The sequence below is a fragment of the Nicotiana attenuata genome, chromosome 11 (assembly GCF_001879085.1).
Source record: "Nicotiana attenuata strain UT chromosome 11, NIATTr2, whole genome shotgun sequence".
NCBI lineage: Eukaryota > Viridiplantae > Streptophyta > Magnoliopsida > Solanales > Solanaceae > Nicotiana > Nicotiana attenuata.
In genome coordinates, this window is record NC_031999.1 from 39,167,842 (window position 1) to 39,182,643 (window position 14,802).

Consider the following 14,802-nt stretch of genomic DNA (forward strand, 5'->3'; position numbering starts at 1 on the left):
GGGGCCCCCCCCCCCCCCCAATTGGAAGAATTGGGCGGATCAGCCACCGGTTAGGGACTTGGGCCTTCATCATCATTCTATTCAAGTTCCTTCTCGGTTCCCGAATACTCGCAACCAATACTCGAAGAGTCAGTTGCGTTAGGCTTAGTCGGGAGATGTTCTCGAGCAGTTAACTCCAATGTTCGGGCCTTGGCGATTTCATCATCAATATCAACGATGCCCGCTTTGGCCTTCTCCAAGGTTTTTCTCCTCATAGAATACATAGTGTACGTCATTTCAAAGACGAGGGAATCCCCTTTGTGTTTGAGCTTTGCCTTAAGTCTGTCAACCTCGGCCAAAAGATTGGCCCTCTCGGATCTCGTGGCAATGAGGCTATAATCAAGATCACGGATTATGGGAAAGTGAAGCCGATTTTGATCCATGATTTTTTTGAATATCTCCTTCATCTGGGCCCACTTATCCTCGGTAGCATTAGCCTCCTCGGTTAGGAGCTCAAGGGTTCCTCCAAATTATTCACCGGTTCAATGGAGGCAGACTCGCGCTCGGTAGCAGCAAGAACAGCATCCTGAAGCTCGGCCGACCTACCCTTAGCATCTTGAAGTTGTGCATGTAGCTAACTGCCTTCTTGGCTGTGGGCCTTCACTTCCAGCTCACTCTGCTGTAACTGGGCCTCAAGCTCGGCCGCTTCAGCAGCCTTTGCCTCCAGCACCGAGAGGCGCACAGCAAGTTGATTCCTTTCAGCTAATAGCTGATCCCATTCGGACATAAGCCTCTCTTTATTAAGGATAAATCTGTGAAGGCCCCAGAAGTAAGGAAGTTGGCCTGCAAAACATATATCAAAGTCAGAAACCCTGTTATAACAGATAAGTAAAGAACAAGCAGTAAGAGAACAAATATTGTACCACTGCCTCATTGTGCATGGCATTATTCAACATACACTCCCCTGAAAGGAAGTGCATCTTCTTCTTATCTTTCTCTGAATCCAGCGACTTCAGGTAGTTTGCAAGCTCTACTGATCTGGACAGCATATGGCACCCCTTTGAAACTGAGTGACACTCCTCCTCCCTCGGGGATCTGGAGAAGGGGTGAGTGTTTGTGCCCCAAATTCCCGTGGTCAGGAGATTGGGGAGGAGAAGCACCCTCCTCTCCGGCGTCTGTGGCCGGCAGAAGAGATTCAACAGATGTTGATGGCGAAGGTGCAGCTGGTTTAGAGGGACATGAAGTTATTGGTGTTGTAGGATGAGAAGCAGCTGCAACGGGAGCATCACTAATTTTTGGTTGCTCATCAACCGAAGGCAGAAAAGGCATGGGGTCCGAACTCCTTGGACCAGAAACAACAACGAGGATAGGATAGCGGGAGTTGGCATTATCTACCAGATCCATGTCGCCCCACATTGCTTGGGCGTCTTCGTCGGTCGGTTCTAAAAGCTCCCCTGGTTAAATATTCAGTTAAGCTAATGAAGATCATTGTCTCCGTTGAAGGGAAGCCACATCATCACTAGATTTCCCGTCATCTTCAATGACCATTGTGGCCTCGACTGGCTCAGTTGTGGCCTTCTTTATTTTCTTCTTTTTATCCCCAGCCGAGGAAGAACGTCGCCTTTTTGGTCGCTTGTTCTCTGGTTGGGGACTCCGAGAGGAAGTGCTCCCACCGGAAGCAGACCCGAGGGCACCACTTCGAGTGAGGGCACTTTGTAACAATCTCGCAACCTCCGTAGGATGGGACAAAACCTCGACCTCGGGGCAGGTGACAGAGACTAGCGGGAGCCCCGAATCAAACAAAAAGATGCGGTTAGCAAGTTTACTTATGTATATACAGAGGCAGAAAGTAGAAGGGCTCACTTTATCATGGTTCTTGGCCTTCCACCCATATTTGGGGGCCATCTCCTTCCACCGATGGGTTTCTGGCATTATAATATATTCATAATATTCTGAACACATTGGTGCATGCCTTCAACCCTTGGTGGTATCCACCGAGTGGCTAAAATAACGAAGACAAAAGGGTCAACAATGACGAGAAGCGACATTTTTACGTATGAAAAAGATTAAGAAATTAAAAACTTACGTGAACGACTCCATATTCAGGAAAGGATGGAGTTGTGGCCGGGATGATATCCCTAGTAGCAATGATGACAAACCGCTCCATCCACCCACGATCATTGTCATCATCCACGCTGGTATGTAGGACGTGGTGACCACGTTTACTGAAATTTATTACTCCCCCACGGAAGATTTTGGGGGAATAGAGATTCATCATGTGTGCCAGGGTTAGGGTTTCCTAGTCTCCGCATATAACCGGCGTAGGAAAGCCACTGTTTGCCACAAAGGGGCCTACTTGTGCCAAGTAGACCTGGTGTCGATGGCATAACTCCAAGATCAGGGGGTCGAGTGCCCCGCTTAAAGAAAACGGGCCCAAGGTGTAGGGGTACTTATAAACATACATAAAACCTCCTTTGGTGAAGGTGACCTGCTCTATCAGGTTAGGAGAAATGATGTTAAGATCTGCGCAGTTACAGTCCTCCTTTATAGTAGGAATACTGGAAGGGCAAATAGAGGAAGGATACCTGCTAACAGCCCAAGTCTGTAGATGCACAGAGGGTAACTTCTCTTAGAAGTCATTAACGGTGCTCAAGTATTCGGGTATGATGGTACTTACCGTGAGAGAATCAGCATCGACATCAACCTCTTTATCTTTGCTTCTCTTCGGGCCTCCGGTGAAGAGAAACTCAGAGTTCTCAAAGGACTCAGTAAAAGAAGACATAATAGTAAGAATATGATGAAGTTTTTTGAAGAAAATCAGAGAGAGATGAAAGCAGAAGAAGGTTAAATGCAAAGAAGGTAAGAAACTGATGAAAATTTTGGAAGTAAAAGAGGTAAGATGATGAGCATAGGCATAGACATAGACGGCAGAAATCGTGGTCATGATTACTTTGAGAACCGTCGAAAATATTGCTAAATCGTGGGGCAACACGTGTACGGGGTATTAAATGCGAGAAGACGTGTGTTTTCAAGCGTCAGAGGCTGTTCAAAAGGTTTTCAGAAGATTTCCCGCCAAGAAAGGGATCTTTACCAACTTTCCAATGACACAAAGATATGCCACCGAAAAGTAAGGGGGCTATCTGTATAGGATAATATTGGTTTACATTAAATGATCAAATGGCAACATGATACGTGGAACCGAAGACAGCTAGAAAGTAATTGCATAGTAACCAGCATCGGAAACGTGTGCAATTGACATCGGGCTGACCCCGAAGGGAATATGATCAACGTGAGCAGAATCATATGCTTTCCATCGGATAGCATTCAATTAAGAATATTCCCTAGCGTTAAATGGGCAGCAGTTGTAGAGAATATTTGCATTCATGGTCTGCCGTTACATATTCATCAATGGCCCTCTTTATTGTCATTTAAGAGGGGCTTGATCCTAGAATCTTGTTTCCCTAGATATAACTATAAATAGTAGACTCAACAGTCATTGTAAGACACGAAATTCTTGGCAAAACTTATGCTACATTCTATTCTCAAGCTAAATCAAATAACTTTACTTGCTCTTTATATTATTCTCATTTATGTCCCCGGAGGCACTGCTCTCGGAGCCAAGCTTGTCATTTCCTTTGGTTTTCATCGCTAAGTCTTATTTCTAATCTAGTTTATTTATCATTTTTGGATTAAATCAGTTCGCTTGTCTATAAATCACGTGACAAATTAAACTGTACCGTTTTACGAGTAAACAAAAATGCATTCAATTCTCCGCCGAATGTAGTGCCCCCGTTTGCTGTTTGAGATATCATCTAATATAATTGATACGTGACCAATGTTAGCTTGTGAATTTGTATGTTTTTGTTTCTGAATGATACATAATGAATGAGTAATAGTTCAACAAATATTGTGTGCATATATAACCACCACTTGTAACAGTCTTAACCTTTACACGGTAATATTGTTTAAACTTTAAACCCAAACCAAATTTCCAAGAAATTAATCACTTGTTGATGGTAAGCTGTCCAAAACTCTAGACTATATGAACCAGTGGCGTAAAGAGAGAGAGAGAGTAGAACAAATTCACTCTCCTAAAACAGTAAGTATTCTTGAACCAGCTGTTCATCATACCAAATGCTATTACCTACAACACCTAAGGGTAAAATGAAAAAGTGGACCATAAGAAACTAAGTTTTCTGCTTTAAAGAATTCTCTCTATGTTAAGAACTGTAAACAAAATCAACATTGTACTACATAAGATATACCACATTTACATAAATTTGCCATAAATGATACAAAAACTCAAAAGGATATCTGCACATGCTCCTCAAGATCAATATCTTTCAAGATGAACGTATTTGCCAAAAAGTATACACAGACTGGCGATATGTTGTGTAACTGAAATTCTGCCAGCAACTTACTCATATCCACCTTCTAAATATTGTTTTGTGATCACTCACGCGCGTGTATGTAGCCTCAACATGTATTCACAACATACAGCTGATGAATAATGACCGATCTTTAAAATTCAAGATCAGATATAAGTCCTCGGAAAATCCACATCATGTAATATCTAAAACAAAATGCTCCCTACTGCCACTTGAACTGCACCCTGCAAATAGAATCCCCTATTGTAGATGCCAATAATTATGAAAAAGAAAGGGATTCAAGATAATACAGTAAAATGATAAGAATCTATTGAAGTATATTGGTATCTATGAGTAGGCAATTTGACCCTTCTATAGCAGATTCAAGGACTTTGTTGCCTCTGAAATTTTCACTTGGTCAAGAATTTCCAGAATTTTATTGCTACTTTTGAACTTTTTAAAAAAAAATCATTATTTGTTAGTATTCGTTTAATACTATCTGGTTCTTATCATGCAAAAGGGTGGCTGTAAGGTCAGACACTTTAAGTTAAGATACTTCTTAATCAATTGCTATTAATATCATGATATCAATTTCGTTAAGTCACTCGAACATGTATTCATATGTTAAAATTATCGTAGCAAAGACAGTATCACTATCTTAAGAGCCCAGAGGATATGCAGAAAGAAACTATGTTGCTCGGGCTCTCCGAAAATATCGCCGGGTGCATGTCGGATTCTCCAAAAGCAGTGTATTTTTGGAGAATCCGACACGGGTGCGGCAGTATTTTGGAGAGTCCGCGCAACATAGGAAAGAAATTTACCCTATAATTTTAACTCAAAATAGATTAACATTACCTGCACTTATTTCCATTCCCTTTCTGTACGATGTGTTGGGGATCGAGAGAGATCAAAGCGGAATATATAGTTTGCACACCGAAGTTAGTGACTTGGCAGAGCCCGCTTACGATGACGTGCCCTCATCATTGTTTCATTGTCGTGCCTAATCCATTCCGAAAGTCTCCAGGGTTTTTGCCACTTCCATTTGAACTGTAATAGCCATTGATGATGACTTCTCTTGCATCTCCATAGCTTCCCACCTTGTCCTGCAGCTTTCGGTTTTTTCATTGACAACTGGCCGAGTTGCTCCATCTGCAGTCATCAAAGAGTACACTATCAGCCATGCGTGATGCTAGTGCTAAGTGATTAAAGGAACTGCCAAAGAAGAAAAGGAGATCGCGAGAGAAACCTTTCGTGTTTGATCGATAGAGGTTGCTGCCTCTCTGAACGAAGCACTAGCAATTCCAGCCGAATATTTGAGCTGCTTTTGTGCCCGAACAGGGACTGGAGACAAGGGACCACTTGTGTCATCCACAAAGTGTTTGTCGGGATAAGCCTGCTTCGTATTTCAACATTTCAGTTAAAGGAAAGAACAATACTTCAAGTGTTCAGCAGAAGAAAAAGAAATAAAAAGCAAAACCAGAATAAATGCATTTGGATTTTTTCTAATAGCTTTATTTACTAAAATGGCAGTTTCAGTAACCAGATAATACATAGGAAAGGTTGAGAAGTTTTATGGTGTGCCTCACACAACTGACATTAGATGTGTGAGGCCTCTTTTTTCTCACAAATTTGTAGTGGACTCATATCTTACACTTTTTGATCACAAAATTTTGGGTCCACAAAATTGCGAGACAAAAAAGAGACCTCACACAACTAGTGTCAGTTGTGTGAGGCACAAAATAAAGTTTTTCGGAAAGGTTTCATTTAGGGGCGGATCTATATGGGAGGGGGTGGGTTCATATGAACCCATGCTCCGCTCCCTAGACTATGTATAACACTTGTATTTTCTGATTTTCTTCTTAAATAAGCATGTGTGAGCCCATGCTCAGGTGAGCACTAGGATCAGTGGGTGAAATGAGTGCGACTTAGCCCCCAAGGTTAATGGTTCGATCCCTACTTGCTCCCTTAAACTTTTTAATTAAAAATATTTCTGTTTTCTTATTGTTTCCTCTTCTTTCTTGGTTACTCGGTATTAAGTTATTCTTTAAAAAGAAATCTTTCACTAAAATGTTTCATGAAATGTGTTTAAATATTTTCAACAAATGAAGTACTAGAAAAAGATAATAAAATTAATCTTAATCTCCCACTATAACTAAAAACTAATAATGCAAATCACATATCTACATGGATATAGAAGTACATAAAAAGATCTACGTAATAGGATGGACGAAGAATCTTTTTATAATTTTTAGCTTGCTATATATAACGTAAGATATTTAAAACTGTAAGTAATGATACTATTATTGATAGTTGTCGAATGAAAACTCGTCGAGGACATATATAATACTGATAATATTAATTAGAGTTTGCTCGTCAACATGGGTCATCGTAAAAAATTATATTGTCAAATCATATATTTATCTAAAGATAATGCGGCTCTGGTTTAATTTGGACAAATCTTTGAAAACAGTAATATTTGATTAAGATCCTTGCATGTTTTCTCTAAAAGAGGTAGAAAACTAAAAGCATGAGGCAGGGAATGGAAATGCAAGAAAGTAAATTCTACCGAAGCTGATGAAGCTAATGATATTGTAACGGGTTTCTCTCTCACTTTCAGATCCTTTTCGACTTCCTTTCTCCTAATTTCACTCTGTCGCAGTACACCTATTAGTTCTCTCATTTGTTCTTTCATTTCCTTGATCTCAAGCTCCTTTTCCCAATGTTGGCACCTGCATAAAGCAAAAGTGAGAGTTAAAACAAATAAATTCCCACAGGCTGTTGTGACAAAAGCAAAAGTAAATGACATATTCTTTTCTACAGAGGAGGTCAAGTTTCCGAAGCCTTCTAAACCTTAAACAATCATCACAAATATAATATTGATATGGTCAGCTGGTGTATATTATGCATTAATTTCCTAAGGAGACCTTCTCAGTGTGTAACTTTTTTCTCTATTTCACGAGCGTTCTCGACTATCATGACCTGCAAAACAGGGATTTCAAACCATCATAACAGAAATTGGATGTGGTTTTCAATGTAAAGAAATGGCTTTTATCCTCACTGAAATCCAGTCTCATGACCATTGTCCTCCCTAGCTCACCTACATGAAAATCCTTTTGGACTGACAACTCTTAGTATTTGTCCTTAGTAGTACACACTTCAAATCTACTTCAAAGCACAATATTAGATCTCCTGGTAGTGCTTCAGATAACTTCACTAATCTTTCAATTTCGGTTTTGCCATTTCCCCCTATCTCTACTTCTTATGAAGCTTCAGCCCATAGAATTCATAATGTTTGAGACAATGGAATGCGCGCACTATAAGATAGGTTGTTAATTCAATGGAGAGAAGTGATAAAGAGATAAATAGAAGAAAGCTCAAAAATGCATCAGGAAAATACCTTGCATCCGCAAGAGAACTGAACATATATTGGAGTAAATTTTTCGCATCCCCCATGGAACGTAGCTGGTTCCAACATCCCCGGTTGCTGAAGGCACGATCTCGTTCTTCTGCTTCCGAAAGTTGTGAATCCATGGCAACTAGAGATTTGGATGAAATGCTAAGCATATTCCCAAGAGAAGCAATTCTTGCCATTCTTGCATTTGGTGACATTGACAATGCCCTGAACAGATGACAGTGAATAGGATATAATCCAGGTGACATTAAAATTAATAAACTAATTCAACCCGGTTAATGCATGTAGGGTACATTTGTCCAGTAGTTCTGAATCCATTATCAGCTGAAGAGAAGGATGAGTTTAGTATATGTACCTAGAAAGACCCTTTTTTCCCTTAGGAGAGATCAGTCCTTTTGAAGCAAATTCATTAACTTGTCTCAAAACAGCTAGCTCTTCTTCCAACGCAGCTCGTCTGGAATAGAGAGAAAGCAATGAATAAACATAAAACTGGGGAAAAGTTTATAATATAACTATAAACAGAAAACAAGTAGACTAACGAAAGACAGATATAATTACATACACTTGACTTTGCTTTTCATACTCATGCCGAACCTCGTGAACATTCACCATAATCTCAAGCTCGTGATCAAGCCAACGTTGCAATGATTTCTCATAACTCTGAATGTAATAAGAACTTCTCTAAATGATTTGATCAAATAGAACAAGAAAAAAATTCATTAAAGCAGAAAAGAGAACAGAGATTATTACCTGTCCATTTGTTCCATTTCCTTTGCCAGTCGCTGCATTTAAATAGATTATTAAGTTTTCTTTTTCTCGATAAAATCATCGTTAGTAAGTAGAATAAGTTATACTTGTAAAATCAAGCTTACTATAAAATGGGACCTATTCAGTGAGCCAAGTGTTTGATGCTTTATAATCTTCATAGTAACAGAGACACCAGTAACTTACAACAAAGACATCCTATTAAAGCTTAAGTGCAGACCTGAGTTTTCACGAGCTGAAGATTTACGTGCTTCTAGCAACTCCTTCAATCTCTTGGTTGCCGTTGCAGCCTCCTCTGTCTTTCGTTGGAGAACCTGATGTAAATTCAAGAAATCATTAACACACATATTGACTCTTATCGTTGTCTAACTTACATTTGTTGATAGGGTGCGTATTTCAGTACACTTGAGAGAATCAGAATTTACTGCTACGAGCTAGATTGAAGCTGCTTCCATGGTGGAAGTGAGCTTGATCAGTAATGGAGAATGCATAAGTTGCTTACAGAGTGTTACAGAATGTACATAGACACAAATTGATATAGTATACATAGCATAATCATAGGTAGAGATATTTAGGGATTTTCTGATTTTGTTTTGTTTCCTTAGATAGAATTACTTGTAAACCAACAAATAGCTCTCATTCTTGGAATAATACTATAAGGAGATTGCTCCACTGCCTTTGTATTTAACATGGTATCAGAGCCGAGCTTGTAGCTCGCCGGAATTTGTCCACTGTCTAGCCGGAATTTGTCTGCCGCCTTGCCGGAATTTGTCCACTGCCACGCCGAAATTTCTGCCAACTTTTGAAGTAACAGTCACAGCCTATCTAGGGGAATCGCCTCCCTCCGATCTGAAGAAACCCACCGGATTCTAAGTTCTTGAAGTTCACGCGCCACCGATAACTTTCTGGCAGAATTTCGTCGGCAAGCGCATGGAGTAAAGCGAAATGAGGCAGCCCAGGTCTGGGCTCACAGGTGCGAACTTTTGGGCGCAGGTGCGCCTTCGCAGGAGCGGGCTTGCCTTCGCAGAAGTGGAATTTGGGGAGCAGCCTTGGGCAGGACCGCAGATGCAGTCGTTTCTCTGCAGAAGCGGGCTCGCATGTGCGAGCAATTGTCCGCAGAAGCGGAACCTCAGGAATTAAGTTCGAACCGCACCTGCGATGGATTTTCTGCAGGTGCGGCGTCGCAGGTTCGACCACAGGCCCGCTGAAGCGAGGATCGCTGGGCAAAAAAAGAGTCTTCGAGAATTTCATTTTCATATTTTGGACCTAGAGAGCTCGGTTTGTGGAGATTTTTCGAGAGTTTTTCAAGGAAATCGTTGGGGTTAGTCATTCTAACCCGGATTGGACTATATTTCATGAATCTATTGTTGTTTTCATCATTTAATTAGTGTTTTGAGTTGGAAATTTGGGGAAAATTTGTGAAACTTCTTAGGATTGGGGATTTGAAAAGCGATTTGAGGTTAGATTTGAGTAATTCTTGTATGGTTGGATTCGTTATCGAATGGGTGTTCGTATTTTGTAATTTTGGGCGGGTTACGAGACGCGGGCCCCGATTGACTTTTTGAGTTGACTTTTTATTTCTTTGCAAAGATCGTAATTTTATTGTTCAAAAATAGTTTCCTATAGCTTATATTAATGGTATGAAGTTATTTTAGCTATATTCGATCCATTCGGAGTCGTATAAACGAGGGAAAGGCCTACTAGTGGGTTGAGTTAGCGTGTTTTGAGATAAGTGTCTTGCCTAACTTTGTGTGGGGGAATTACCCCTTAGGATTGGTGTAGGTTTGTGATAATTGTGATATGTGAAAGCCGTGTACGCAAGGTGACGAGTCCGTACACAGGCTAAATGTGGAAATTTATCGGTTTTAGCTATGTACATTTTTTTCATGCCTTAATTGAGTTATCTTGTCATGTTATATTCATCATCACTAGTCTATTTTCACATGCTCTACTTGCCTTATCTCTTACTTGTTAAATGCTCTACATGTTTAGTCGAAGTTCTTGCTCCTTTATTCCATATTCATTATTTAACCGTTTAATTCTTTACTTGAAGTTGTTATTCTTGGAATATCTTGTTGTTGAAATTGGTATTGAGTTATAAGGGCCGTGCTTCACATTGAGGCAAAGTCTTAAGTTTTGAAATACTATTCTCGTGGAGTTATTCACTTCCGGTTGTTATTGTTGATACTCTTGTGCATATTGTGGTTGAACTATGGGCTATTTATTGTGAAAGTACTATTGTTGTTGGTTTCGTGGCAAGTTGTGATACTGGGCACTTGAGCTGCGTTTTGTGATACGTTGTGATATTGATATGCATGCGGTGGTATAAGGTTTGGGGTTGAAAAGCATACGGTGAGACAAGGTGGGCTTGATACGCGTGTTGCTAGTAGGGGAACTACTTGAAGCCACGCAGTGTAATAATCAAATTTTCCAGTTCTCTGCAACAAGCTGCTGCAGAAGAGTGAAACACAACATAAAGTGAGAGGAAAATGCTCACCATCTTTTGGCGCTGATTCAGAGCAACCAATTTATGTCTTTCATACTCATTCCTCCTCCCCTCCTTCCTTAACTGCATTCAAAGATAACATCTAGCGTTATCAACAACCTGAAGATTTCAAACACAATAACTAGCAATTTCCTCATTAACAGCATGTATTTAGGAGAAGATAATTATGATAGACACTTATAGTTCTGAAGCAGTAGTAACATCATTCCTTCTCATAATGATTGTGACAGCCATAACACAAGGCGAAGAATAGAGAGTAAAAGCAGTAGTAGCAGCAAACTACCTGCACCAATTCTTTTTCCCAAGATGCCTTCCATAGACGAAATTGTTCAGCCTCTTGTTTAATTTTTTGCTGCAGTTGTGCCTATAAAAGCACAGAACATAATTTGCACATCAGTGCTATGAAGGACGTTACTTTTACAGGAGAAATCAAAGGGTAACGCAACCTTCTGCGCCTTGATTGATTGTATTTCATCTTCCAAGTGCTTTGCTGCTTCATCACTCTCCTGTTTTTGCTTTAAAAGCTGAACTTGGTTCTCTTGCTTCTTCTTAAGATCTTGTATCTGGTAGGTGAATACACATTTAACAAATTACAGAGATAGGCGCACAGCAGAAGATTATCTGCTTTTCTAACCCCAAGTAAATGATTATTTTAAAGAACATGGCACAAATGCAGACCTGTGCTTCAAGTGATTTTAGCTTTTGGGAATGCATATCTTGCAATTTCCGGGACAGTCCATCAGAATTAGCAGCACAGTTTTCAACCTCAGCTAATAATCGATCTCTTTCTTGCTGCATCAGGGGATCAGAAAACGAGGAAATCACCAACCCAAACAAAAATGTGGAAATTACATTTCTTCAATTTGTTTTCTCAATTACCTGCACAGCTCTTTTCTCCTCTTCAAGTTCAATAATCTTCTTACCAAAGTGCTGCTTCAGAGCCATGGTGTCAAAGCCTCCATAAAGTTTCATCTCAGACTGCACAGTATTACGCAGATGATTATTATTAGATCATCAGATGTAGCACAGCTAGGAACACTAGCAACCATTTTTAAGACAAGGTATCATCCAGAAGAATTGTCGAATCTAGAACAATTTCCCGTGTCCAACTCCATATAGACAATTAATTGCATGACATGACATACCAAAACTAGTACTTCTAAAGCCTCAGAAATAAACAAATATGAGGTGTCATTGTGGCAGTTCAGCTATCTACAGCAAACGACAAAACTATGCAGGTTAGCTAGGTCTGTGAATGCTAATCCATAAATTTAGAGTTGTAAAATCAAGCCAGGAGGTGGTTAGAGCCTCCCTGTTCCATGTCAAGGGGGAAAGGGGGGGGGGGGGTGGGGGGGGGTAAGGGTCTAGGCTAAACCGTAAAACTTCGTAAACCCACCGGTAACCAAACGGTTCATTTGTAAATTTGCTTTTGTTCCTTTAAACAATTTATAATTAAAAGCTAGTCGTTACACTAACACTACTCGTGTTTGTTAGCAGTCTTTTTTCTGTTTGGAAACCGGTACTTCCAAGTAGGAATAATTGTACGATTTTGAGAACTCATATTTGTGTTAGAAGACATATTATTTTGCATCAGAATGAAATAAACCTGAAGAGAGCACAGTGGAGATAAGACTTTTACATTCACTCAAAAAAATTTGCGATTGAGGAAAATTTTGGATTGAGGCATAGTTGATTGATTGAATGATTGTTAGCCCTAACATTGGAGCACAAATCTTTGAGCTCAATTTAAATTCTAAGCTAAATCATGGTGGTGTTAATATTTTGAATCGTTAGTAATGGGCTGATGGGGCACACTGTTAACAAATATTGATTCACTTGAGAGATAAGCCAGTGGCACTTGGGCATTATCGAAGCAAATTGGGGAATTAGCTAACTTTTGCTCCCTTTCCTTTTCTCTTGGCCAGAGGCTAGGTAGGTCCCTATATGTGACCCCGATGAGAAGTTAAGACCTGTTGTTTGGGAGTCCTCAGTAGGTATTTTATCTGGCATCACTCAATATCAATTAGCTGCTTCCTCTTATTGTTTCGATCTCCAGTGAACATGTCTTTTTTCTACCATTTAAAAAAGAGACCAAGAAAAGAACATTGTTTAAGTAGGATGCTGAAGAATTCTATGACAGTGTTTATGTATATCGTCTTGGATTAATCAAAGTTATGGTTCTTATTTCTCTGTCTTTGAGATGCTTGCATGTCCTGCTACCTACAAGCGGACACTTCACCTACTTTTTCTTATCTTTAATTTACATTTTTCCAGCATGCATTAGCCTTGCTGATATAAATGCTGAACGAAACTCTGAACACTCTAAATATGCAAATCGTGCTCGGAATATTCAGAACAAGCCAGTAGTAAGTTTTTGCAACAAAACTTTTCTTACAATGTCTTTCCATTATTGTGGGAAAAAGAAATCTTAAGACTCTCTTTGAACGATTTTGAAGATTAATAGAGATCCAATGTCTAATGAGATGCTGAAGATGCGCCAACAACTAGAGTATTTGCAGCGGCAGAACTCCGTGCCCGTAGTGGAGGGTGGTTTTTCTGATGAAATACAGGTGGTTTTTGTTGTTCTACGGTTGTCCATGACTTAGATCTTCTTTTTTACAATTTAAATTGGATCCCTGGATAAGTTTCATACTTCAATAGATGACAATCAACTCATTCGTGATTTCAATTGCAGGTGCTTAAGGATAAGATTGCATGCTTGAAGCTAATAATGAAGAGCTAAGTAGACAACTAAATGAGTACCGCAGAAGAGGCTCTAGCACTGAGAAATATGAAACAGAAGTTAAAGTATATGTTAACTTCCCTACATTAATGAAGTCCAGTTTATGAAAAGAGGATCCTGATTAGTCGCATAACTAATTTCTCTCTCTCTCTCTCTCTCCTCTCTTCTCTCTCTCTCTCTCCTCTCTCTCTCTCTCTCTCTCTTCTCTCTCTTCTCTCTCTCTCTCTCTCTATCTATCTATCTATCTATCTATCTTTTCAGGTTAGTGGTGCCGTTCCAGTGAAAAGTGAAGGCCTTAAAAGAGGCTTGCAAAGCATGGATTCATCTGGTTATCCTGTGAAAGAAAATGGTACGCCTCTCTTGACTTTTGATTCACATGTTAGAACTCAACTCTACAAGTGGTTCAGTGCTTTGATTCGGACTCACTGACAGGTGATCCAGGAGATATGGAAGAAGAAGCAGCAAAAGAGTGGGAACACACTCTCCTGCAAGACTCCTTAGACAAAGAATTGAATGAATTAAATAGGCGTTTAGAGCAGAAAGAGGTAAGATGGATTCTTAAACTGCATTTTAAATTAAACATATCATTGGTTGAGTAATATGTTCTTCACACAAGGACACAGTGATGTGATCTAAAGTTGTCTGTTTTTCGCATAACCACCACAGCAAAGTGCTAGTCTGTCACTTTTGGAGTTACTTCTAAAATAGAAGGGCTCATTAAAGAAATTCATCAGAAGTCTGAAAATATTGTCTAGTGCCTATCCCTGGTTTGGAGGTTGTAATTAGTTTAGGCACCATTCCCCCCCCCCCCCCCCCCCCCCCCCCCCCCCCCCCCCCCCCCCCCCCCCCCCCCCCCCCCCCCCCCCCCCCCCCCCCCCCCACCCCCACCCCCCCCCCCCCCCCCCCCCCCCCCACCCCCCCCCCCCCCCCCCCCCCCCCCCCCCCCCCCCCCCCCCCCCCCCCCCCCCCCCCCCCCCACCCCCCCCACCCCCCCCCCCGCCCCCCCCCCCCCCCCCCCCCCCCCCCCCCC

General features: G+C 40.7%; 1 protein-coding gene and 1 long non-coding RNA gene across 2 annotated transcripts in view; one reads left to right on the forward strand and one right to left on the reverse strand.

Moving 5' to 3' along the window:
- Positions 4,053-14,802, reverse strand: part of LOC109234826 (kinesin-like protein KIN-4A) — a 20,778-nt gene continuing 10,028 nt past the window's right edge. Inside the window, exons 11-24 of the mRNA XM_019400876.1 lie at positions 11,909-12,007; positions 11,708-11,821; positions 11,476-11,592; positions 11,313-11,393; positions 11,021-11,092; positions 8,744-8,837; positions 8,509-8,540; positions 8,321-8,418; positions 8,114-8,212; positions 7,744-7,965; positions 6,913-7,075; positions 5,593-5,739; positions 5,202-5,495; positions 4,053-4,591 (exon numbers count right to left, since the gene is read on the reverse strand). Of these exons, the coding sequence (XP_019256421.1) occupies positions 5,286-5,495; positions 5,593-5,739; positions 6,913-7,075; positions 7,744-7,965; positions 8,114-8,212; positions 8,321-8,418; positions 8,509-8,540; positions 8,744-8,837; positions 11,021-11,092; positions 11,313-11,393; positions 11,476-11,592; positions 11,708-11,821; positions 11,909-12,007 (1,548 nt within the window). The 3' untranslated portion in view covers positions 4,053-4,591; positions 5,202-5,285. The remainder of the gene's footprint in view (positions 4,592-5,201; positions 5,496-5,592; positions 5,740-6,912; positions 7,076-7,743; positions 7,966-8,113; positions 8,213-8,320; positions 8,419-8,508; positions 8,541-8,743; positions 8,838-11,020; positions 11,093-11,312; positions 11,394-11,475; positions 11,593-11,707; positions 11,822-11,908; positions 12,008-14,802) is intronic.
- LOC109234370 lies at positions 13,747-14,319 on the forward strand. Its single transcript, XR_002069196.1, has 3 exons — positions 13,747-13,837; positions 14,034-14,121; positions 14,205-14,319. It is a non-coding gene; the product is annotated as an uncharacterized LOC109234370 (long non-coding RNA).